The 27,291-nt window shown below is 42.0% G+C and overlaps 1 protein-coding gene across 2 annotated transcripts in view; it reads right to left on the bottom strand.

The window, feature by feature from the left end:
• Positions 1-1,257: 1,257 nt before the first annotated feature.
• Positions 1,258-27,291, bottom strand: part of MCUB (mitochondrial calcium uniporter dominant negative subunit beta) — an 85,568-nt gene continuing 59,534 nt past the window's right edge. For both annotated transcript variants that reach the window (XM_065596215.1, XM_005287912.5), the window contains exons 2-8: positions 14,403-14,478; positions 13,754-13,924; positions 7,045-7,149; positions 6,438-6,598; positions 4,357-4,560; positions 2,554-2,670; positions 1,258-1,515 (exon numbers count right to left, since the gene is read on the bottom strand). In XM_065596215.1, coding sequence (XP_065452287.1) covers positions 1,438-1,515; positions 2,554-2,670; positions 4,357-4,560; positions 6,438-6,598; positions 7,045-7,149; positions 13,754-13,924; positions 14,403-14,478 — 912 coding nt within the window. In that variant the 3' untranslated portion in view covers positions 1,258-1,437. The remainder of the gene's footprint in view (positions 1,516-2,553; positions 2,671-4,356; positions 4,561-6,437; positions 6,599-7,044; positions 7,150-13,753; positions 13,925-14,402; positions 14,479-27,291) is intronic.

The raw sequence follows: 27,291 nt of genomic DNA, 5'->3' as shown, positions 1-27,291 counted from the left end.
TAGTACTAGTCAGGAGAGCTATGTACAAATATGTTCTTCAGCCCCCCGAAGAGTAGCATACATGTCATGCTGTAAAAATTAATACACAATACAGCCTGAATTAAGAAAAACTACAGGTGACTGACTTGGTGTCCGAAATTGTTTGTTGTTTTAGATTTAAGGTACCATATTATATAGATGCCCGAGACTTATAGTACTGTATATACTGACCTAAGATTGACTAGTTTTATCATTAAATTTTATTCATTCAGTATATAAATCGCATACAACTTGATTAGGATAAATGATCAAAGCATCTAACAAATGTATTTCTCTAAAAGGAAACTGAGCCAGTCTCTCTCTCCCATCCCCCCCCCCCCCCCCCCAATTTGATATTAGATGTAAACTAACCCTGTATATTCATTCTAATAGGTATCTTTCTAAAAATTTATTCTTGCTGTGTAACTTAAAATCAAATAATGCAGAGGATCTTAGTCTGTGGTTCAAGGTTTCTGTACTCTGATTTTGTCAGTTAAGACAGCACCACTGCCAGAAGTTAGAGCCATGGAGAGAGATCCAAGAAATGGTTTCCTTAATTCTGGGTCAGGGATTCCCTCAACTTGGGGCCTTAAGCAACTCATTTAACGTCTATACGGTTTAGTTTCCCCATCTGTAAAATGTGGATAATACTTATCCACTTTCATAAGTGGCAAGAGGTTCTGGATGGGAGATACTGCAGAAGTATAGAAATAGAGTTAGTATCACAAAATGAGGACCATCTTTTTGGCTCTGATTCAGGATTACTTAACCACATGATTTACAGTTCATCTCTGTTCAGGAAAGCACTTATCATAGAATATCAGGGTTGGAAGGGACCTCAGGAGGTCATCTAGTCCAACCCCCTGCTCAAAGCAGGACCAATCCCTGGACAGATTTTTGCCCCAGATCCCTAAATGGCCCCCTCAAGGATTGAACTCACAACCCTGGATTTAGCAGGCCAATGCTCAAACCACTGAGCTATCCCTCTCCCTTTTTAAACATGGACTTTCCTGAATTGGAACTTTAGACAGGAGACTTGTTCAAGTATAAAAATACAGTTGACCATAAATACCAGAAATCTTTCCATGACATATCAAATTTTTGAGCTATTCCTCTGCTGTTGGTAATAGTCCCATCAAAAATAGTAAAATGCTTCAGTACACTAGTCCACCACACTGACTCTTATGCCCACATCAATTTACTAAAACGGAGAGACAATTTTATTACAAGATCTGAATGCATATTTTGAAAGATTTCTTTATTTCAGGAATTATTTTTTGAAAATCTAATGATATAATAGTTTTAATCAACATTTCTAGTAATGTTCAGAACTATAGTGGTCAAAAATATTCAGTTTGCAACATAGAAACTAAATATTGGAATCGGTGTTGGAAACAACAATTCAGTTATGAAAAAAAATTAGTCTTTGTCATTAATTTCTTGTATTGGAAGTTGCAGATGTAGGGGCTGATGCAGGCGTCTCAGGGACTCTTCAACCTGTAAACACAAGAGAGAATTAAATGGAAGATGTTCTGTGTCCATATTTATCCCTTTCAGTCACCCCTAATTTGTACCTTCCTTTCATACTCTCGATATTCTTTCCCTGTAGCCAGGTTTTTCGCTTCTGAGAAGACACTAACCTTATGACGCAGATTTCCCACAATAATCACAAGTGCAGCCTCCTGGTCATATCACTCTAGGGATTACCATCCAAAAACAATTCCTGCCATCGGTGAGTTAATCTGTCAGTCAACAGACCAACCAACGGGAACTGCAGACATACAGATGCACAAACATCCTCCTTCCAGGCAACTGAATGTAAGACCCCATGCATAGTGCACTGTCACCTTCAGTCCAAAGCCTAGGAAAATTTAGAAAGCCCATTTCCTACAACAGCAGGACTGAATTATTTTACATGCTCTAGCATAAATTGCAAAATTCACACTCCAGACTAATGTCAGATAGTGCAAATATTTTAAAGCCCCAGCCTTGATAAAAGGAACTAGTTTGAATCCTACACAATTATTTTTTTTAAAAACTTAACTCCATCCATTCACTAAGGGTTCTTGATCAAAAAACCAAGGGAGAATTTCCATTTATTTTAAATAGATTATAAATCAGGGTCCTTTTTATTTATTGTGGACTGGAGGACTCTCTCTATTTCTCATGGAGCAGTGAAGATTTTTCCCAGTTCCATATCGCTGCTAATATGGAAGATGGAAACTGGAGAGAAACCAGCTTATCACTGTTGAGCAACACAAGTGAGTGACTTGTTTTCACCCTCCCCCCCCAGCCTCCACAGGCTGCCTGAGCAGTGCTGCAAATTTCCATTCTTAATTCCTTCCTTCCAGCTTTTAAAGAAATTCCAGGTAATCTGTTACATATGCACATTTTTAGCACACAAAATGAAAACGCATAAATAAATAAATAAATAAATCTAAAAGCCACTTTCCAATTAGCTCGTGATTTACTGAAAAGTCTTAAATGGTGAGACCACAGAATCATTCACTTACACCAAGAGACTTATTAAAATACCTCTGCCAGTGCCTCTTTTAGCTTGTTATACTGTTCCACATCAAAATGTTGGCTTCTGGATTTCCGGTAGAAGTAGTGGAGGAATTGCCTGTCTTTAATATCTGGGTAAACATAATCCTGACAGATAGAAAAAGGACACAAATGTTTGGGTTTTTTGGGCAGGCAGAGGGTTAGGAGTGCAAAGACATTTGTACAGATGAAGTTAAATCAAACTAACCTACTTAAAAAACAACCCTATAGTAATTAGAGGAAATCTAAACCACGACAAATAAATGACCTTATTTTCAGAATGGCTGAGCACTTACAGCTCCCATTGGAGTCAATAGGTGAGATTGTCAGAGGAGACTAAGGAAGTTGGGTTCTTGATTCCCTAAGGGTCCTTTGAAAATCCCAGACAATGGCAGCATCTGAAAATCAGGCCATTAGTATTTATCAATTTATCCCAGACCTCAACCTTCCTGAAAGTCAGCAGAAAGCAAGAGGAGCAGAACTAACTCACAAACCCAGCTCTCAACAAACTAGCTCAACTCCAAAACCCTCTGCCTGCCCAGCATCCTTCCCCACCTGATGTTTCATATGTACTATAGGTTCCATATGTGCAATTATTGGATTTTCACTAACTATGTCCATACCAAACAAAATAAAAATGGAGGAGTGCATTATTGAATATGCAGCATGAAAAGGAAGATATGCAAACTAGACACAATCAACTTAGGATTGAATAAGGACTGGGAATGGCTGAGCCATTACAAACATTGAATCTATCTCCCCTTGTAAGTATTCTCACACTTCTTATCAAACTGTCTGTACTGGGCTATCTTGATTATCACTGCAAAAGGTTTTTTTCCACTTACTTAATTGGCCTCTCAGAGTTGGTAAGGCAACTCCCACCTGTTCATGCTCTCTGTATGTGTGTGTATATATCTCCTCAATATATGTTCCATTCTATATGCATCCGAAGAAGTGGGCTGTAGCCCACGAAAGCTTATGCTCTAATAAATTTGTTAGTCTCTAAGGTGCCACAAGTACTCCTGTTCTTTTTGCGGATACAGACTAACACGGCTGCTACTCTGAAACCTATCCAACTATGTGCTTTATAGTACGTTGTAGGATCCCAAATATTTAATGGGCAAAAATGTAAGTTCCTTCATATTGTACAGGAATTGATGGCCATTTCCACATTCTGCACTTCGTCCAAGTTCTGGGGTTTTGCTGTTCAGGAACCCTTCCCCCTCCTCTAAACATGCCTCCCTCCAACTCGTGACTTCTCCTTTGCACATCCAAGAGCAAGAAAGGAAGATAGGCCACTTGAGAAAAATCTGCATCTTGCTCAAGGAAATAAAGTAAAGCTATTCCAGGGAAAACAGCTGAAAAACTTCCCAACAGCCTGGATCCTGCATCAAGTGACATATGAACTCCATCAAACAGAAAAAGCAACTGATGGGTTTGCCTTCCTGGCCCACTACTAGGTTGCATTTCTTGACCAGCCCTGCTTTAGTACTTGCACTTTCTATGTAGAGACGTAGGAGATACAGTTACCATCCAGGCCACATACAAAGAATTGAATGAAAGAGGATAGTTTTCATTTTCAGCATCAGATGGCATCCCCTGGGTCACTAATTGCAATCAGGATTTTTAAGTGCAGCTCAGATGAGCAGTTTGTCCCTGAGCAAAACAAAGTTCCAGCCTGAGTGCAGTTCTACATAACACACACACAAGCTTTGATGTTTAAATACATAGGGGAATTTATAATGAAAATCAGTGTAAGATGACTTCAGACATGTTTTATATAATGGGACTTACCTGTTTAGTAAGTACAAAGTAAGCATAGAATGCCAGGGCACTCCCGTACGTGATAAAATATGTCACTGGCTCCATTATATCCCATGAATAGACCCACCACGTGAGCCAGGCCAGGGCTCCACCTTGAGTGGACAGTAGTGCTAAGCCAGTCCATAGGAGCCTATTGGTCTTTGCATCTGCACTTGTTGCAATTTTGGCTTTCATCTAGGACAAAAACATTATTCATTCAACATGCGGATATTAATTTCATACATTCCTCTGACACAAGGGAGAGAACATATCCCAGTATGTACTTTCCGCCTGGATCAGAGCCTGCATAAGACTCCTACTCACTTTACTCCTGGGGGAATTCTGCACCAAAAAATTAAAAATTCCATGTCAAAAAAATAAAAATTCTGCACACAATATTTTAAAATTCTGCATATTTTATCTGTCAAAACAACACAATATAATCATGCCAGTTTAAATTATTTTGGTAATTTATTTCAAAATATCTGTCAGCAAGTATGTCTATAACAATGCAGACAAAAAAAAAGATTCTAATAATTTTTTTTTTGACTAATAGATTTCTTACGGAGCATATTAATACAGAATTTTGAGTAATTCATTTAAATTGCAATACAGAACTGTATTTCCTGCACCCATCAGAAGCAGTGCAAAGGCTTGTGAGTGTCAGGAGTAACAGAGGAGCTGAGGGAGAGGGAAGGAGCCTGGAGTGAACCTGGAGGGTTGTTGGGTGTGGGTAGTAGTAGTATGGAACAGGGGTTTTTTGGGGGGGAGGGAGGAGGGAAGAGGGGCAGGATTGTTAGGGAGTTGGGGAGCCTCCCCCATGCAGACCCTGGCTGATCCCAAGCCTCTCCCATTCAGTCAGGCACATCTGCCCCTGTCCCCGCACCCTCCCATCCCAATGGGTCCCTGCAGCCTCCCTCCCTTGTTCCCATGTGGCCATGCACCCCACTCCCATTCAACCCCTGGCTCAATGCTGTCATCCCGCTAGCTCCTGAGCCCACAACCCAGTCTGTCTCCCCAGTCTGTGACCCCCCCAGCCTAACCTAGCTCCACGGGCCAGGTGCTATGATGAACTTCTACTCCTGGGGGAATTCTGTGCCACTGCGCGCGCACACAATTTTTTTCCCCACAGAAAATACATTCTGCCCAGAAGTGCTGCAGTTCCATCTTTTGCCCACCAGAGGCTGCTGTGGCACCAGAACAGCCCACTGCATTCATGCTGTTGGCTTTTCTGGCACCACAGTGGCCTCTTGTGGGCGAAAGGCGGAACTGCAGCATTTCTGAGGCAGAACAAAATAAAATTCTGTGGGATACATGTATTCTGTGCATGTGCAAAATTCCCCCAGGAGTATCACTTCAGGCCTTTCCTGCTTTGAAGGCTTTGAGTTCACTCCCTGCATGGAGTACAGAGGGGATGAGCTCTGCTAGGCCTCCATCTGGCCCTCCATCCACACCTTCGGGACTCTACCAATTGGATTTGCATGCATCAGCTGACGCTGCCTGATTTTTCAGAGAGGCACTTTCACAGCAGCTCTGAGATTGCTGCCTTCAACGTGAGGTCTGTTCGCACCCCATCAGACTCTTACTGGTCTCCTCCTCCTCCTTATTCATCACTTCATGTCACTTTAGCTTGGCCTGTCTTAGATTCGCCATGTTTGCCCCTTTCCTAAGTTATGGTCATCATTAGTCAGATCCTACTGGCTGACCTGGTGATAGCATCATCACAGAAAAACAACACTTTTTTAAACTCACTAATTATTTTTCTGTGATATGCCAACATCACTCCGGACACCCAATCAGGTTCAGACAAAGTAACCACGCAGTCCAGGGTAGTACCAGCTCACCATAGTTTTTCTCCAGTTCTAGAAATTCTCAATGAATTTCTAGATACGCCACGAAACAGGAGAAGGAGGAACTGGGTTGGAAATAATCCTGCATATGGACTGGCCATCACCTACCTGTCTGAAAAATGAGGAGGGCGTGGCCCATTCATTCATGCTGGAGCTGTCACATCATGGAAATTAGTTAAGAGAAATTTGTTTTTATATTTAAAAAAAAAAATCCTTCCCAACCTGCTCAAGGGGTACCAGCTGTTCCCTTAGGTGGTCCAGTTTCTGAAGCAGTTCTCTCTCTCTCCTTAACTGGTGGTCTTCTAAATGAAGGGCGATGAACAGTCTATGAACCAAGGATTTGATATCTTCTGCTTCAGCAGCATGCTCTCTACTCCACTTCTCTGAAAAAAGACCACAGTTGTCATAAGAGAGACAACGTGGGTGAGGTAATATCTTTTATTGGACCAACTTCTGTTGGTAAAAGAGACAAGTGTTCGAGCTTACACAATGACCTCAAGACGACCTCTGTGTATCCTCGAAAGCTTGTCTTTCACCAACAGAAGTTGGTCCAATAAAAGATATTAGCTCTCCCATCTTGTCTCTCTAATATCCTGGGACCAACATGGTTACAAGATTGCAAACATGGTTGTCATGACTGGTAAGATGTTTTAAGAGTGTTTATATGAAGCCACAAACTGAGGCTCAAAGGAGAGATGAAGCCAGACTTATTTTTTGTGGGGACTGCCATGATCTTTTTTTTAAAAAAAAATAGACAAAAATATGCCTTGGAACAGATGTAACTGGATAATCAGATTTATTAAGACTTTAACACAGCTGTGGTTCTTACCTTTTACAGGGACTTGTACACTATAAGTTGTGTTGTTGATTACAAGTTTGAAGTCATTCATCAACAAAACTTCCATCAATGCTGTAGCAGGGATCTTGCTACCATCTGCAGCAGAAAACAGGAAGGCTTAAATCCTTAACACAACATTTACTTTATTAAAAAAAAAGAAAACCCCGCATTTGCATGTGCCCGCATTTCATTTGACCTCTTTGGCATAACCCACTATTGCCAGCAGCCTCCCTTTTATTTCAGTTTCAAGGATAGATACTGTAAAGATAAAGCTATATTTAAAGACTCTTTACCTGTGTCAAGACCTTAAAATTCTCCATTTTACCTAGCACCAAGTCTTGTTTACTTTTAACCATTTCTTTTTGCATTTTGCTTAGTCTGGAAAATTAAACTAGTTAGATCAGATTCACTTTCTAGACAAAGAATGGTCTTGTGGTTACAACACAGGGCTCTGCCTCAGGAGATCTAGCTCCACCAAACGTAATGAGGGACCCAGCTAAGACAAAGTTTCTCTGTCTGTCTCTCTCCATTTTCTCTTAGTTGGAGATGATTCTGTTAAGCTCTCAGAAGCATTGAGAGGTTAACATTAATGTTTGCAATGTTTTGGATGGAGGATACTACAACATAAGACTGTAAGACCTTAGAAATTCCACACAAGAACTCAAGGATTATGATGCCAAGTTATTTACAACCTTAATTGTAGTATCACTATTGTGGATCCATTTCACTTTAGTTGGGATTTATTGTTTGAAACCAGAGTATCAATCACTGGAGGAAGAAAGATGAAGATGTAGCTCCTTTCCATGCCAACGTTTTACTATTAAGTTGACAGCCTCTTCAGCATGGATATAGAAGTCTTATATTTTCAGTCCTCATTCACACACACAATTTTTGGTTGAATCCTGAATAAGATTTGTTGTAAACTAAACACACCTCACTCAGTTACAGATTTTCTTTCCCTGGATGAGTTCTTCTAGCTGGGTATAGAGAATTTTGGCATTCTTGTTGTCCAGATTTTCCTAATCAGTCAGTATAGATGGGAAAATTTAGTGCTTATACTTTCAATACATTTTTAAAGCAGGCTTTAGCTTTGATTGGGAGCAAGGGGTGTGTATACTGAATAGTCTTATTAAGGGAGGTAAGGGGGCAAAAAGGAGACTGGCCTCTGTAGAAGAGAGTTCAAACTCATTCTCATCCTTTTGTCCATAGACTTTTGGAAGTACTTATTGGCCTATCAACAATGAAAAATAAGGGTAAAAAACAAAAACATTAACAGTTCACATGAATATGAACAACTATTTAAGATTGCAGACAAGGGAACAAAACAGATACAGCATGGGAAGGGCTGAAAGACAGGTGCAGACAGAGGACTTCTCTAAAACAGTGAAGCAGTGAAAATATTGAAACATGAATGGCATATATAATAATCACTGGAGTGTAGGACTGTTTTGTTGTTCCCCTCCACCTCAATCCCATTTGCTTCCATACATCTATGGTGCAAACTATTGACTTCAGTTTGCTTGTTGTACTGATGACCCCAAATTTAGGAAAATACGTCATCACAAGCTTAAGTCCACTCCTAATGGTTTTAAGGACACGTTTAAGTACTTTGCTGAACCTGGGCCTAAGCACCTGAAATAGACAGACTGCCCAGGAGATGTAGAAGAGTTCCAAGAAACAGGAAATCTGGGCTCTGGTTCTGTCTCTGCCAATGACTAGCTGTTTGATCTTACCTCCAATTTCCTATTAATAATTTTGAGACTCTTGGCTGAGAGGTGCTATACGAGTGGGAAGATATAAGTATGATTCCTGACTGAGCATATTGGAGGTTTTATCCTGCCATGCTACAATCCCAGACTTTCCATCTGTCTCCATGTGCCTGCTATAGAAGCACACTGTAGATAACTCCACACCTTCACTTTCTCGTTGGCATGCTGCTGTCTGGACCCATTTGGCAGTATCTGCTGAGATTTCTATTAATGAGCTCAAGAAGCTAACACACCAGCTGGCTCTCCCTACCCACTCTGTGTGGGAAGGGTGACAAACTTGGAGCACTATCACTTTCATCCAAAAAATTTAAATTGTGCACATCCACTCAGTTTTTCAACATTTTACAAATGTCATCTTAATAATTTACATGTAAATGAGCTTCAGCAGTCTCATTAAAATGACATTTAAGACAATACTTCAAAAAGGAGCACTTGTTTGAAAGCGCCAGACAGGATTTCTTTTTCATATTTCATGCAATATTGAGCTTTATTAACCTGTCTAATGCTTTGCTAACTGGAGAAGAAACAGAAGAGCACTGGAAGCCTGAAAAACATAACAATTTTCTGTACAAGGCAATTTTCCTTCCCATTTATCATACTGCAGGTGCAGAGATGTCAACAAAAAGCTTTTCTTTGTCTAAATTTATACAGTGCTAGAATGATATCCACAGAAAAAGTTAAGTAAAGTAAACAAGCCAGTTCAGGTTATCTTATCTTTTTCTAATAATATAGTGTTAGGTTAGATCTTTCTACTTTCATTTTATCTACTAGCAAAAACAGGACAAATATCTGCATTTAAATCAAAACCTCCTGGGATATTCATTTCTTGTTTTTTAAAATAAATAAATATATATATATATATATATATATATTTTTTTTTTTTTAAAATAAATAAATATAAACAGAGAGAGAGAGAGAGAGAGAGAGATTTTAAAATGTAATAATCCATAGTGTTTGGCTAACACTTGTCAGTATAATATTCATTTCCTGATAAAGTAAATATAAAAGTTATTCTTCATTGTTACAATTACTTGGTATTTGAAGGTGTGCGGTAGAGAAGATTAACTATGTCACAACTGTTAAATAAATTCAAGCCAGATACTTTATCAGATGAGATGTTTCCATCCTTGGTGAAGTTAGCCATATTTCCTCTAGAATTAGTAGGGACATCTGCAAAATATGTGGCCTTGCAATTTCTTATTGAAATAGCATTGTGCACTATATCAACACAACAACTGTGAAACTTGAACTGAAGCTAAGAATGCTTGGTTAACATTAAACTTCTTCAGCTTAATACATAGGGATTGGATTCAGCGGACAGTTACACCTGTAAGTGTAAATATTCCATGTAGACTCCACTAACTGACTTAGTTGTTTGCAAAGATGGGGGATAGCCCCACATTATAGCATAATCTACCGTGAAAACTCACATATGTCCTAGTCCAGACAGTTCTGAGGGTAGCAATTTGTTTTCTTGCTTGCAAAGAATATAAGAAAGTGTTACAGAATATAACTTTTGCAATGCCTGTATTTTATCCACATGCTCAAATAGACAGACTATTGCCTTCATTAAATCAATCTACATGCTTTATGGATTCAGAGGATAAAAAATGTTTTAAGAGATGAAAATCAATTACAAAAAGGATATTGAGAGCCTGTTTTGTAGTTCAAGTATGATATGCTCTTTTACTCTGGAAAGAAGAAAATCTAAGTTCCTGCTTATAACTGTAAAAGTTTGCAAGTGATAATATACTGCTTCAGAGATAACAGTGTTCTTATAGTATGAGCACACCACAATAGTGACAGGTAGTTCTGGTTGAAAAGGCACCTTCATTATTAACTTCTATTTTCAGCAGATTATTAAAAAAAAAAAAAAGTTCCCTGCTAAAAAAATCACCTCTGGCTCATAAGCACAAAATTTCAGCCCAAAGGTATACTTTCCATTAGAAAGTCTGCCTGGTTTTGTATTATACAGATGTGAAAAATAAAATGTCTCATTCACAGTTCAAAAACTACAGAAGATGCACATTCTAATAACTTATCAAGTGGTTTTGTGTTAAAGGAGTGTTTTGCCAATAGCAGTCTTTGTTACCAGGATGTAGGTTTTGTTAAATTAAAACATTGGTAGAGAAATAAAGATACATAGCAACATTTTCAAAAGCGCCCAAGTGATGGTTCAGGTTCTCCCGGGGGCGGGTCATCCAGAGTAGGCATTGACACCAGAGTCAGGTGCCTGGAAGAATCTGTCGCTCTTTATCAGCAGCTCAATGTTCTGTGGGGCATGGTGATTTTGTTTCTAAAGGATTTATGTAGTGTATCTTCAGGACAATGCATTTTGCTTGGAGTGCCCCCGATCAGTACTGAGTTTTTAGGGCTGCCTTGGTGCCAGTGATATTGGGGTCTGCTTCCATGCCCAGTCCTTTATTAGCACCTTCTTCTGTGCGCCAGTCTTTGGAATCGCTTGTTTATTAGACAGGGTGTTGGATAAGGCTGGCTTGCCTGTTAACAGGACTCTAGAGCTGGTCTCCCCAGGATCTCATGAGGCCTTCATAGGTTGCTCCAGAAGATGGAGCTTCAACCTTGTATCCTGTGACTTACACATTCTTGTGGAGAATGACAGCTGCACCAAACACCCGCTTAGCATACATGACTCTCCTAAACAGAAGAGACATTTGTGTCCATCTTTCAGGGGAATGAGACCATCACAGGACACATAGGGCTTGAAGCCACAGGGTGAGTCCACCATGTTAAGTAGCCTGTAGAGGGGAGTCTGTACGAGGAAGGAGGTGGGGTGGGGTACAGTCTAACCATCAATACTCAGTCCAGACAGGTCAATTAGATCATGGCAGTCGTATGTTGAAGAATCAGAAGAGTTCTGAAAGTTTGTAGAAGATTTTTGGGAAGGTTTAGTCAAAGCTAAGAACCATTATGTTGAACAATTGCCAGGTTTTGCCTCATTGCCATGGGTGGTAAGAGACAATTGAAGAAGAGTCGAGGTCACTCCACCCTTTATGTTTCTGAGACTAGAGAACTGCAGTTGATAGGCTTCATAGAAGAAGTGTGTTTTACAGAGGTATCTGAAAGAAGCAGCTTGGCACACAGTAAGAGAGGGAGTTGTAGAACTTCCTGGTGTGAGGGCCAGCATGGAAGAAGGCACAAAGATAGGGGATGGTTTAAGGCAGGAGGGCCTGGGCTGAAAAAAAGAGAGCAATATGCAAGACGAGGTGATAACAGAGTTGTGAGAAAGCACAGTGTTGGGCAAAGGTGAAGATGAGAAGTTTCAACCTGCTGGAAAGGCCAAGAGTAGGCAATGAAGGAATTCAAAGAGCGACACGACCTGGTCAGAGTGGCTGGTAAGGAAGATAGTTTTGGCAGCAACATTTTGAATTGATTGTAGGGGTGTGAGGCGGGAATCAAGGTGGTCACAACAGTCCAGTTTGCATTAATCTGGGGCAAAAGATAATTAAGCCACAGGACAAGGGCTTGGGGAGGGAGAAACCAAAGAGGAAATCTTTTAGGTCTGGTCTACACTAGCAGGGGGGATCGATCTAAGTTACGTAACTTCAGCTATGTGAATAATGTAGCTGAAGTCAACATACTTAGATCTACTTACCAAGGTGTCTTCACTGCAGTGAGTCAACTGCTGACACTCCCCCGTTGACTCCGCCTGCGCCTCTCACTCCGATGGAGTACAGGAATCGACGGGAGAGCACTCGGGGGTCGATTTATCGCGTCTAGACTAGACGTGATAAATTGACCCCCGCTGGATCGATTGCTGCCTGCCGATCTGGCAGGTTGTATAGATATAGGCTTAGAAACATACAGGAAGAACAAAGAGGATTTTGCAACAAACTGGACATAGGGGGAAGGAGAGAAGAGGGTCAAATACGACACTGAGGCTGTGAGCCTAGGAAACAGAGGTTGTAGTGAAATTGTTAACAGAGAAAGTAATACAAGAACCTCAATTTTCCCCATTGTGAGCTGGGCTATCCAGAAAGAGATGCTGACAGACGGAAGGAGACAGGATACGTAGAAGAGATTGTGGTGAAGAGGAAGATTTTGGAGTAACAAACAATGGAAGCATGAGAGGCCATCAAGGGAAAGTATGTATGGGGTTGAAGGAAATAAAAGCAGCAGGCCAATGGCAATATTTTCTTCATTAAGGGGTTTTAAGTTTGTAAAACAAAGTCACTAACCCACTCAAAAAGTCCCTCACAACAAGCCTATAGGTTAATCTCAAATTGCTTATTTAAGGGCCACATACCCATCTTTGAGCAAGTCCTTAGGAATTTCTTCATTCAGGGAATTAGAAGAATTGAGATCTTTGTTCCACAGTGGATTTTGTTGCCAGAACAATGGAACTCACTTGGTTTTGGTTGCAGAAAAACAGAAGACAGATTTCTTACCATGAAAAGAAAATCTATGTCTCCAGCTAAATAAAGCCTCACCTATTGTTATTCTCAAGTTGTCTCCCAACCTTTACATCATACACACAGAAACACTGACAGACACAACTAGTCACATAGAGAGAGATTCTCTCTCAACCCAATGCAGGGGCCTTTAAGACTAGTGGTAGGAGAAATATTGGGAAAGCCAGAAGCATTAAAAAATCACTGTAAAAAAGATGAGCTTTTTGAAGACTGTATCAAAGAAAAGTACCAGATCATAAAAAGGTTAAATTGACAGGTCCAAATTCTGTATTTTTAATCAGGCTTCTCTAGGGAGATGCTGAAATTAACCCATGAAACATCATTAATTTATGATGCTATTAAGGAGTACTAACAATTAAGAACCACCCACCCTCATTAGTTCTATAGAATTTGATCAATGACCAAGAAAAAGAATACTGCCCAAGGCAATTACTCTTTAAACCTTATTTAAGAAAGGACAAGTTCAGGTTATTTTAAACAGGCAGCAGAGTTTGTAAATACCTGTTGTAAAGACTTCTGCCCTCTCAATTCCTTTATCTTCTTTCTGTATATCCTGCAGGAAGGTCCCCACCCTTGTTAACATTGGCTTGACGGTAAACTGACAGCGCTCTTTTCTTGAGGGTAACATAAGGGTTACCACAGGAAGGCCATATCTGTAATTGACAGTTACTTCTGAAAAAAAAAGGAAATAAAGCCATATTGTAATGTTTTAAATTCACACTTGCTTTTAAAAACAGAGATGTTTAATACAGAAAGACACATAGTACTTCTGCATTTGTTCAATGTACTGTACTTTAACTACAACATAATGCTTCATACTTTAACTTCTGGAACACCATTCATTACCAACAATAATTAAGACCCACCACATGAGTGTGAAGCAAGTATCCTTCCCATTTTAATCCTGGGGCAACACAAGCACCAAAAGGGTAAGTGGATTGCTCAAAGTCACTCAAGAAGTCATTGCCAGGATTCAGAATAGAAACCCAATCTCCTGACTCCCAGTTCCGTGCAGTAACCTCTCACCATGGCTGAATGAGAGATACTTGCCGCTATGCAACTGAACTCACGCACTTTCAATGTTTCTAAACAGGTCATTTTCAGAAGGCTGGAATTGGAAGTTCAGTTGATTTGAAAAGAGAAAACTTACCATCAGATGGCACCAGTGTGCTATAGCATGCTGCTTTATGGTGCTTCAGATTTCCAGTTTGCTTCAGACACAGCATCTGCAACAGAGATTTTGGCTTTAAGAAAGGGTTGGGACAGAATGTTTCCTTGGTGAGAGGCAGTCTCCAGCCCAATATGGTAATCTACTGAAAAATCATCTCCCTAAATACAAAAGGCTTTAGAGACTCTGCTTGCTGGGCAGGACCATTCCTATTTGTCCTAAACCAAGTGCTGTTAGGCTATAGGCAATAATTTACAGATACTCTTAATATTTCAACCAGTATGCTACTAATATCTTAAGATGAAAGCACTGCTCAGAAGTAGAGTAGCACTTCTTTTTGCATTAGGCAGTAAGTACACTGTAAATAACTTGAAATGTTTCTACACTGTCGTGGTTTGTAGGAGAGAATATCACCACTCACTATGCACACAACTGCTTGGAGTAAGTCATGCAACCTATCTTTTATAATAGTATTTGTCTGTGTTGAATGAAAAATGGCTTATTGGGTACATTTAAAAAAAAAAAAAGATTATATTCGAGTAGGGTTACCATACGTCCGGTTTTTCCCGGACATGTCCAGCTTTTCGGCACTCAAACCCCCGTCCGGGGGGAATTGCCAAAAAGCCGAACATGTCCGGGAAAATGCCGGCCAGGCACTTCCCCTCCCGCGGCGGCTCTGCTCTTCCCCTGACTCGTCGACTCTGTTTAAGAGCCGAGCTGCCCGAGCGCTATGGGCTTCAGGCAGCCCCCTTGCCTCCGGACCCCAGCCGCCGGCCGGGCACTTCCCCTCCTGGGCTCCGGCGGCGCAGGGTCCGGAGGCATGGGGGCTGCCTGAAGCCGGTAGCGCTCGGGCAGCTCGGCTCTTAAACAGAGCCAAAGAGTCAGGGGAGGAGCAGAGCCTCCGGCTGCGGCGGCTCTGCTCCTCCCTGACTCTTCGGGCAGCACCCTTGCCTCCGGACCCTGCGCCCCCGGCCGGGCACTTCCCCTCCCGGGCTCCGGCGGCGCAGGGTCCGGAGTTATGGGGGCTGCCCAAAGCCCGTAGCGCTCGGCTCTTAAACAGAGCCAAAAAGAGTCAGGGGAGGAGCAGAGCCTCCGGCCGCGGCGGCTCTGCTCCTCCCTGACTCTTCGGCTCTGTTTAAGAGCCGAGCGCTACGGGCTTTGGGCAGCCCCCATAACTCCGGACCCTGCGCCGCCGGAGCCCGGGAGGGGAAGTGCCCGGCCGGGGGCGCAGGGTCCGGAGGCAAGGGTGCTGCCCGAAGCCCAAGCGCTACCGGCTTCACGGTTTGCCGGGCAGCCTCCAGACCCTGCGCCCCCCGCTGGGTGCTTCCCCTCCCGGGCTCCAGCTGCGCTGGGGAAGCGCTGGCCGGGGGCGCAGGGTCTGGGGGCTGCCCGGCAAACCGTGAAGCCGGTAGCGCTCGGGCAGCCCTTTCCGCGTGGCTGGGAGTGGGAGGGAGGAGGGGGCGGAGTTAGGGCGGGGTTGGGGCGGGGAAGGGGCGGAGTTGGGGTGGGAAATGGGCAGGGCCAGGACCCCATGGAGGGTCCTCTTTTTTTATTTGTTAAGTATGGTAACCCTAATTCTAGATAAGTAAATCACTAAATGGAAAATGCAAGCAGCTGTTTGGGGGGAGGGGGGAATCCTCACCCCCTTAATTGAAAGTTACAAAAAACAGTGTGGATCTGGACTAAGTAAAGGCTGAGACTTGACAGGGAAGGAGGAAACTGCATAGTTTGGAGTCAGTTTATCAGATAAAAGGATATCCCCCGGAAGGCTTGCAACACGCTTTGCCTGAGGCAGATATATTTCTGCTTTCAGTACCTGCAAGCTAAACCCTTTATGAAACATATCAAAGGGGAGTTACAAAAGAATGAGGGACTCACCCCGCAGGTAGTAGACTGGGGACTTGATTATTATGTTCTTGTATTTAACTGAATTGTGAGCTTTTAATTTTTGGATAATAAGCACCTTTTAGGTTAGCAAAAAGAATACGTTTATAAAGAGTGTATCCATACTATCTGTTGTGTGTTTCATTTATGGGTGGTGGTTTGTGGGGTTTGGATATGAGTTTTGTTTTTTGTATCTGCCCTCCTGCAAACTGGGGTTTTCAGGGTTTTAAAAAATGAGAGGTTTTCAGGTTGGAAAATTCTCAGTTGCTTGTGACAACTGAGTCTAGACAGTGGGCAGGAACCATACATTAAATACAGAAATACCTTAAATTACTGTTTAAAAAAAATTGGTGGCTGCTAGGTAGTCCATGATTGCTGCATAACAATTCAGAACTTCATAGCAATAACATTGACTGAAATCATCTCTCCCTGCTCCAAAAGCACATTTGAGCAAAAGGAGACTCTCTATTAGCAAATTAGGACCTATGACACAGCTAAGCAGTTCTGGTTCCATCCAGCAGAAGACATGCACCACACATGCAGCATGTGGCATAATAGTAGAAAAAAATGTAAGCAATTCATACCCCAGTTTTTCAGAAAAGCATTTCAAAGCAAGACAAAATAAACAGACTAATATGTCCTCAGTAATTTAGTGTATAATAATCACAATGTATCAGGCATGTCTTCCTGGGAGCTACTTAAGACATGCCTCTTTGTGTTGATATATGATGAGCAATTACTTCTGCTTCTGCTCATTAATGAATTACCTGTGGCTCACCCTGTCCTGGACATTGTACCACACTGTTTGCATGAAAGTGCAGCTTTATTTCTTTTGTTGCAGATTTTTGGCATCAACTTTGTTTAGACAGTGGACAACCTGCTCGATAATAATCAGTTGGAAAATACTAATTCACTTTATAGATGGCTTAGTTGGAATAAGTTCTTTAGAACATATGGGTGTACTCTTTAGATAGGGTTACCATATTTAAAAAATAAAAAAGAGGACACTCCACGGGCCCTGGCCCCGCCCCTTTCCCCCCCAGCCCAACTCCCCCCCTTCCCCACCCCAACTCCGCCCATTCCCCGCCCCTTCCCCAAAGTCCCCGCCCTAACTCCCCCTCCTCCCTCCCAGCCATGCGAAAAGGGCTGCCCGAGCGCTACCGGCTTCACAGTTTGCCGGGCAGCCTCCAGACCCTGCGCCCCCGGCCAGCGCTTCCCCAGCGCAACTGAAGCCCTGGAGGGGAAGCACCCAGCCGGGGGCACAGGGTCTGGAGGCTGCCCAGCAAACCGTGAAGCCGGTAGCGCTCGGGCTTCAGGCAGCCCCCATGCCTCCGGACACTGAGCCGCCGGCCGGGTACTTCCCCTCCCAGGCTCCGGCTGCTGTGGTCCTCCCGTGACTCTTCGGCTCTGTTTAAGAGCCAAGCTGCCCGAGCGCTACCGGCTTCGGGCAGCCCCCTTCCCTCCGGACCCTGCGCCGCCGGAGCAGAGCAGCTGGAGCCCGAGAGGGGAAGTGCCCGGCCGGCAGCTCGGGGTCCAGATGCATGGGGGCTGCCCGAAGCCGGAGCGCTCGGGCAGCTCGGCTCTTAAACAGAGCCGAAGAGTCATGGGAGGAGCAGAGCATCTGGAGCCCGGGAGGGGAAGTGCCCGGCCGGTATTTTTTCGGACATGTTCGGCTTTTTGGCAATTCCGCCCAGACGGAGGTTTGGTTACTGAAAAGTCGGATATGTCCGGGAAAAACCGGACGTATGGTATCCCTACTTTAGAAGATTGTGTGTATTGTTTGTAATCCACTGGAAAAAAATCTTTGTATACAGTATTTACAAAGATTTAAATGCAATTCTGTCAATCAGCTAAAATGGATATAATTTGGATCTGTTAATGAAGTAATGTTTGAGTGAAACAAAAGAAGTAGCCTCACAATACATATTTTATACGGTTTCTCTTTCTGCAAAGATTTATTCCTGTGCTTCTCCCTAGTGCAAAACAAAGAAACAAACCCCTTGATTATATCTTTTTCTTTCCCTCCTGAAAAACAACCTGTTTATAATCAAACATGATAATATTTACACAGAGAGAAAGAAAAATAAATGGAGGTAATTCAAGTGGCTTTATTAGCTTTAGATAGCAGGAGAGGTTATTTACTAAGAGTGAAGTCATGCTTTACGTGATAAAATGGTTTGTTAAATGCGAAAATAGCTGAAAAGGAGTAAACAGTGAATGGTTATAACTGGCATCTACTTAATGGAAAGAGGTCACTAGTAGATTTGCCCTAGGGTTTGTTTTGTGACTACCCTTGTGAATAAGTCATGTTTGATCAGAATATAAACATATGACAAAGGCTTGCTGCTGAGGCTGAAAACCACATTCTAACAAACAATATGTAGCAATGCAACCAGATTCAGAAGGAGTGGGAATATTAGTTAAGCAACTGTCTCTGTTTATGCACAATGCTGTTTAATTAGGGTTACCATTCGTCCGGATTCCCCCGGACATGTCCGGCTTTTTGAGCTAAAAATAGCATCCGGGGAGAATTTGTAAATGTCCGGACTCCCCTCGCCCCCAGGCAGAGTGCGCGCGGTTAACAGGGCAGCCAGCCGGATGGTGCCACTTACATGGGGCTCCGAAAGCCAAAGAGAGCCCCTCCTCCGCTTCCCCTGCAGCAGAGATCACTCCCTCCTTCCCTCCCTGCATTCACAGATCGCCTCCGGCAGTCCGGAGCTTCTCCCCTGCTCCTCCTCCCCTGCTGCCCAGCGTGCCGGGATGAGCGGCAGGGTAAGGGGGCCAAGGGGTTGGAGAAGGGGCAGGGAGATTCTGGAGGGGGCAGTCAAGAGACGGAGGGGGGGGTCGGGAGTTCGGGGGGGCTTTCTGGGGGGAGTGGATAAGGTTTTGGGCAGTCAGGGTACAGGTAGGGGGTAGGGTCCTGGGGGGCAGTTAGGGTGTGTGGGGGGGGTCTTAGGAGGGGGCAGTTAGGGGACAAGGAACAGGGAGGCTTAGGTAGAGGGTGGGGTTCTGGAGGGCAGTTAGGAGCAGGGGTCCCAGAAGAGGGCAGTCAGGGGACAAGGAGCGGGGGGGGGGGGTTGGGAGTTCTGGGGGCGGGGCTGTCAGGGGGCAGGGGTGGGGAGAGGGATTGGAGCAGTCAGGGGACAGGGAGCAGAGGGGTTTAGATGGGTCGGGAGTTCTGGGGGGGCTGTCAGGGGCTGGGGAGTGGTTGGATGGGGCGTGGGAGTCCCAGGGGTCTGTCTGGGGGTGTGGGTGTGGATAAGGGTTGGGGCAGTCAGGGTACAGGTAGGGTCCTAGGGGGCCAGTTAGGATAGGGGGAGGGTCTCAGGAGGGGGCAGTCAGGGGAGAAGGAGCGGGGGGAGGGTTGGGGGTTCTGAGGGGGGCAGGAAGTGGGAGGGAGTGGAAGGGGCAGGGGCGGGGCTAGGGCAGGACGGGGGCGGGGCTAGGGCGGGGCTCCTCCCGTCCTCTTTTTTGCTTGCTGAAATATGGGAACCCTAGTTTAATGTACAAAAACATAATAGAAAGCCTGGCAGGGAAAACAACCAGTAGACAGTGATGATAGTTACTCAACAAGACAGTTATGGAGCAGATGGATCAAGAAAGATTTATTTGCAAATGCAGACTAATCATTAGTCATCTGCACAGTGTACATAGCTGCAGTACAGAAAGACATAGGTACATCAACAAAGGAACACAATTCAAATCAAGCCAAGTGATTGTTTCTGTGCAAAGCCCAGTTTCTCTGCATGGGAAAAACAAAGGGGTGAGTTAATATCCTTGCTCTGCTCAGGATTTAAATCTGGGGTTTCAGATGTGATTTCAAGTATGAGTCTCTGGCCATTAACCTATCCCTTCCAGCATAAAGAACTGGGCTATAGTGATTGCACTTCGGAATGGTCACACAGGTACAATAAAAGAGAATCTTTTCAAACTACTTGCAATTCATTTGTCACTATTTTTAAAGTGCCATGAAATCACCACACATTGTAGTAAAAACAAGAAAAGACTCAAAATATGTAAGAGTCCAAAACCCTACAATCTTATTTCACATTCTGCTTCAGTGATAAAGATTAACTCCTTGGAAGAGGTAACCCTAAGCATGTTAGGGATTTACTGCATCCTAAGTTTGATTGCCAGACAGTAACAAAAGCGAAATACATTACATTCTATCATAAGCTTCTTTTGGCTTAATCGAGTAAGATTTCTTCTATTTTTACGGTAAACAAAACCATTTTGCCTACAACACAAACACAAGCAAGTTAGGGGACCCAGTTACAAGACTCTTGCAATGTGATCCTAACTATTTTCTGTAATCAGTCAAAAATTTGTGAATCCAATTATGGAACAATGTTCATTGACCCAGCTATGTTACACATTGCAAGAGTTATGGACATAGTGGCCAGACATATTACAAACAGATCCCTTACACAATTCAGGCTCAGTGGATGAGGCCTCACAGTGAGAATCAGAAAAAGGTCTAAACAGATGTCAACCAATTATTTTGCTGACATACTCAAATAATTCTAACCATTCTAATTAAAATATTCTACTAGATTAATACATTTGCCTTTATAGAAACTATGTAGGCTTGTCCCTATTACATCATGTCCATCTAGGTGTTTATAACTCTCTTTACTTATTGGTTTTAGTCAATAAGTCTGGTACTAAACCCACAGGCTCACAGATGAGTAGTTCCCAAGATCACCCTTAACGTTTTATTATTAAATACTGAATGACAGAGACCACTTTTGCTACCGTTCAGGAGAATAGCTGATATTAATGAAAGTTAATTAATTTTTGTTAGCAGTTCAGCCACTTCATTAAATTCCGTCAGAACCCTTAGGTGTTTGTGGTTTGGACCTGGTTACTTGTTGCTAATTAATGTATCAACTTGTTCTAGACCTCCTCTTTTCACACCTCAATCTGACAGTTTCTCATCTTTATTACCTGAAAAGGGTGGCCTTTGGTAAGTCTCTCTCCAGTATCCTCTTTGATGAAGACTGATGCAAAGAAATCATTTAGTTTCTCTACATTTTCTGATATTATCTTCCTCAATTATTCCCCTTTACCCACCTGGTGGCCCAACAGACCCACTGAATTTCCCATAGACTTCCTACTTCCAATATCCTTAAATAATGTGTTAACAAAATTTTAGGTTAATTGTTCTTCAGATTAATCCCCCCAGTTTCATGTTACATTTTACCTGCCATAGTTTACATTCATTTCTGTTGACTTCACTTGGGCTGAATTTCCATTTATTAAAAGATACCTGATTGGCTAAAATTACCACTTGATGCCTGGCTATTTAACAATACTAGTTTTGACTTGCCACCTTACTCTCTTTTTCATTTAGGAGTCTCAATGCCTTCTGTGACTCAGTGATGGTGTCCGTAAACAGCCTCCAGCCTGGGTTTTAATTGCCTTGTTCCTGACTGATACATTTTCTAATTTATTTATTGTAAAGCTCCATTTGATGTTGATGTTAATGCAATAGTTTTGGGTACAGTTCCTTCTCTGAGAACACTGAGTTTACTTGGAACGTGGTCATGATTACTTAATTATAGTTGAGCCACTATTTACTTGAGCCAGCTCCTTTGTGTTACTTAGTGCTACGGTGAGAGGAGCCTGTCCTCCAGTGTGCTCCAGAATTAGCTGTTCCAAGAATCAACTATTTAAGCTGTTGAGAAATTGCTTCTTCAAACCTGGTCTCCAGATTTACATTTGACCAGTTTACATGCAGGTAAGCTGAAGTCATCCCTCATTAAGACGATCTCCCTAAAACAATACACACTCAATATTAGAGCTGCCTGGGAACTGGGATTTCCATTCCACAGGAAATTCTGACATTAAGATTCAGACTGATTTTTTTTTAAATGTAAAGCTGAAGTTTGAAATTTCCTGTTTAACAAAAAGTCCAAAAAGAGTTTTGATGTGCCACTACTCACATGATCAAAACAAAATGTTTCAGATTGTTTCATTTAGATAAATGTGTCATTTCAATAAAGTCAAACTTTGTTTCTACGTTATCATTTAGAGTCATTCTGTTTAGACTTTCATATATTAAAACATTTTAATATGTTTATATATGATATTTAATTTCAATGAAGAGTCAAAATTAAACGAAACAACATCAAAACGAATGAGAAAGTTGAAATAATTCACTTCGCCCTTTTTCCCGCTGAAAATGTTGTGGGAGTTCACATATACCAAATAAATGTTTCTTTCCTATGAAACTGCATTTTTTGATAGAAAAATGCTCCATCGTAAATTTTTCAACCAGCTCTACTCAATATATATTTTCCTGATCCAGAGCGTCAATAGCATAATCCTATTAACGTATTTGTATTCCTCAGATATGGGACTTTATCAATAATTCCGAGAGTCAAATGTGCAGCCTTTAGAGAAATTAACTGCCCCAACACATGGCTATAGTATATACTGTACATGCTAGGCAACCTATATTCACATTTCTCTCCTTCCCAAAGGCAATGATAATTTATTATTCTACTTTCCTCTTTCAATACAACACAATGCACTGCTAAACGTAAGCATTTTAGAACCATTTTAATTACACTGCAGTAAAAAGCACTCCATTTAAAATATATCTTGCTGTGAGCCTTTCGACAATAGTAATGTAACGTTAGAGCTCTTCCTTCTTCATATGAGCAGGTGCGCCCCTATTACTGCAATATCTCAGGTACTCTGAACTGTCACCCACGGCTCTCGTTTAATAACAGTGCAATTCTCTTAAAATGTCTGCTTGAGAAGCAAGGAGGAAGAAAACCCAGAAAAACTATTTGAGAAATGAGGGATTAGACAACGGAAAGGTAAATTACGTGTCCTGTCCTTCAAACTGTAATCACCCAGCGCCAAGTCGTGTCCCCAGCATGAATCTCTGCATATGAATCTCATCCAGCCTGTGGAGGAAGAGGGGTGGGGAAAAGATTTATTTGGGCATAAGCTTTCGTGGGTAAAAAACCCACTTCTTCTATTCTAGCGACACCATCATAGGACCACATCATCAGAGGCTCATTCACTTGCATGTCTACTAATGTGATATATGCCATCATGTGCCAGCAATGCCCCTCTGCCATGTATATTGGCCAAACGGGACAGTCTCTATGTAAAAGGATAAATGGACACAATTCAAACATCAGGAATGGTAACATACCAAAGCCAGCAGCAGAACACTTCAATCTCCCTGGACACTCAATAACAGATGTAAAAGTAGTCATTCTTCAACAAAAAAACTTCAAAAACAAACTTCAAAGAGAAACTGCAGAGCTACAATTCATTTGCAAACTTAACACCGTCAATTTGGGTTTGACTAGGGACTGGGAGTGGCTGGCTCACTACAAAAGCAATTTTCCCTCTCTTGGTATTGACACCTCCTCATCAATTATTGGGAGTGGACCACATCCACCCTGACTAAATTGGCCTTCAACATTGGTTCTCCACTTGTAAGGTAACTCCCTTCTCTTCATGTGCATATATATGCCAGTATCTGTAATTTTCACTCCATGCATCTGAAGAAGTGGGTTTTTACCCACGAAAGCTTATGCCCAAATAAATCTGTTAGTCTTTAAGGTATCACTGGACTCCTCATTGTTTTTTCTGGACAGAGACTAACACAGCTACCCCTCTGAAACTTGAACATAACCCTTTTAAATTTAAGTTTACAAGCATTTCTCCCTTCAGAAATGTAAACTAATAGTGAATCTCAAATTGATTTTTCATTATCCAAAAAGGAGAGTACATTAAATTTAGAGGGAGGAACTGCATATGCTGTTGATATATCTGAAAATGTTTTGTAAACATACAAAAAGACAGGCCAAAGCACTTCTAGCAAGTGAAAAAAGAACCAGGAATAAATCCAAAGTATTTTACCATGTTTTCATTGCTCTGTTCAAGACTAGCACACTAACACTCTCTCTGATATCTATCTATAGCAGTATCTAGTTTAGCTTTAAAAAACAAAAAACAAAAATGAATGAACAGTCTGAAGCTTCTTCTCATGCAAAGGACCACTGCAAAAGAAGGTACTTCTAGAAAGAATTTATGCCTGCAAAGATTAATGGAGTCGACAACCTTTCTGCAAATGGGAGTCACATGTATCTTAATCAGAGCTTCGTAACCCACCCCCAAAAAAAAAAAATCAAAATCAGAGTTCACACTGTTTTTCAAACTATTCCCACATAGTTTACACAAAACAGCCATTAGAGTAAAATGCTCAGTAAATTTTAAGCAATCACAGAAAAACAATGGGTCAAGTTTATCCACTCTCTGCAATGCTGTTACACCACTGATGTGTTTGGTCCATTATCCTGAAGCAAGATTAACATAACTCCTCCTGCTCTTCGTTTTCTCTTCATCACTTTTCTTTTGCTGGTTTCTCATCCCCGCACCTACCTCTCTTCTCAAATTTAATTGGTTTCTCCATTTCTACTATTTACGTGTGTCTACGTATATTACAGCTCCAGTTACAACTTTAGATGTTCAGTTTGGGATATTTTGGAGGCACCGGTACTCAACAATATCAATTCACTGTGTCATAAGAGATGCTGAAAACAGTAACACTAATGTAGGCTGAAAATTGAGAGACAGCCTCCCCACTCCAAGAGCGCTTCTCCAGAAACAGTACCACTACTCTGTAAATGAGCATCTCTGAAAGCACTAGTGGGAGACGGAAAAGAACTGAACAGCAGAAGAGAGCTTCTGAGCACAAGATCCTCCAGGAAGCACAAAACTATTTAGAAACTACAGGTACCCCTCCAGCTTTCCTTTTCAAAGCAAGACGACTGTCAAGCAAGCATGAAAAGGGGAGCAAACAGAATAAATATTGTTACACACGTTGGGTGCATCTGAATGTGTACACATAAGTCATACTTGCATAGGTCAATGAAGAAATTATACCGTACTTCACACTGATTTAAGAAAATATATTTAAGCATGAAGTTAAATATTCTCCTTTCCACACCTGCACAGTAAAGCCACTATGCAGTTCAGCTGATGGATATATTATTCCCATCTTTTTGGGGGACTACAGCATATTACAATCTATGACCATGAATTTAAAAATGGTTTTCAATCTTATCTTTTCTCCATAGTTTATTGCACTCCTTCTCTATTGACTCTCTTCCTCACTTCCTCACGCTCCCCCTTCTCTCCCCCCCGCCTCCCTCCCCATGGGTGAAACCTTGTCACCATTTAAATCAATGACAAAACTCCTAGTGTCCAACTTTGAGCCTTCCATCATTCTTTCCCTCCTGCTGGATTCCCCATCCCTCTCTTCTTTCCCACAGGGAGAGGAAGGAACAATGAAAGTAGCTTGCGAAGGATTTAAGGTTTCAGAGAGCTGGCAGGGTCATCCACTTTCAAGAAAGCTTTACAGTCAGACATTTATAGTCCTCAAACTACAAAGAATCTATAGAATCTTTACAATCTATTTTATTCACAGGGCTAGGGCTGTGATCCAGAGGGAGGCTGAAATCAAGATGAGTCAGACAGTGACAGGAAAGGATTATAGCAAGAAAATATATTTGCTTCTAATCAGGAGGTAAAGTCTACATCTGAAAACTGCACCATCTGTCTTTGAACAGGATTCTCAGACAAAAAATGAATTTGTTCTAACAGACAGGAAGTGTTCAAGTTGTTCCACAGAGTAGATCTCCGTTCTTGAGGTCTGCTTCCATGGACAAGGACCCTGACCAGAGAAAAGCTGTTGCAATCTTTGACTGTAAAACTAATGAAAAGAGACTTTGTTCTTAGAAACAGGCTTAGAGCATGTCCTATTAGATAGTCAGCCTGGCTGCTCCTCCCTCTGCAAAGGGTTGGAAAAGAGCTTGGCATAAGGCCACGTCTTATAAATCGATCCCTGAATCGACGCCCGTACTCCACCTCAGCAGGAGGAGTAAGTGGAGTCAACGGGGGGAGCCGCGGCGGTCGACTTGCCGCTGTGAGGACGGCAAGGTAAGTTGAACTAAGATACTTCGACTTCAGCTACGCGAATAGCGTAGCTGAAGTTGCGTATCTTAGATTGATCCCCCCTCCCCCTCAGTGTAGACCAGTCCGTTGGCTCCATCCCTATTAAAAAAATAATTCAGCTCATCTCTAGCAATAGCGAAGTTCTTCAGACTGCCTGCTAAAGTAAAGCTATAATTTTTGCCTTTGTATGTATTTCAGCAGAGATAAGTTAACAGAAAAGAAAAAGATGAGAGCAAACCATCAGCTTAACCTGTTCATCCAATGTTTGTTGCTTTACTGACATTCTACCTAACTCACTCATTTTTCTTCTGAAGAGCTTCTCAGATATCTGAAGCATATTCTAGAAGATAGTAAAACAATTTTGAGTAGCAAATCAAATTGATTTTTCAGTTAAAAGTGACATTTTGTTTAGTTATTTAAATTGTATTAAAAAAATTCAAAAAGTTTTTTAAAAACCCGCTCAAAAATGGAACAAAACGTTCAAATTTTATTCAACCCAAAATGAATTTTACACGTTTTGGTTCACTACATTTTTTTCAAAACATTTGCATTTTGGACCGACTGCCCTCCCCCAACATTGGTTTTAATTTTTTTTTAATGGCCAGCGAACCGAAAAAGTTCTTTACAGAGCTCTATCCTTTACACTTTTATATTTTTCCAAACTTCACATTTCCGGAACATTTTACTTCAAGTTTTGAGAAGTGATGTGTAGAATCTACTATGTCCGTGCATTATCTTAAGGGGCTGGCTCAGTTAGAAAGTGCTAAAAGAACATGTATCCCAGATGTAAGGGTCCTTCTCCATGGAAACATGGATCTTGGAAATAAATGTAGGTTTCGGGTGAACACTTTTTTACTCTGCTTCAGAATCGCTTCCTTCAGGGTCATCATGTCAATGGGGCAGACGGCAAGGTCAATGCTCCCAGTGTGTCTGATCCATGTTGTGGGAGAAGGAACCGCAGCAGCCCTGGGGTGTTTTTATTGTTGCACATGGACAGCGGGAC

This window comes from Chrysemys picta, chromosome 5, assembly GCF_011386835.1.
Source record: "Chrysemys picta bellii isolate R12L10 chromosome 5, ASM1138683v2, whole genome shotgun sequence".
Lineage (NCBI taxonomy): Eukaryota > Metazoa > Chordata > Testudines > Emydidae > Chrysemys > Chrysemys picta.
Note: the sequence above shows the minus strand (reverse complement) of the source record. Positions and strands in the feature narration are given on the sequence as shown.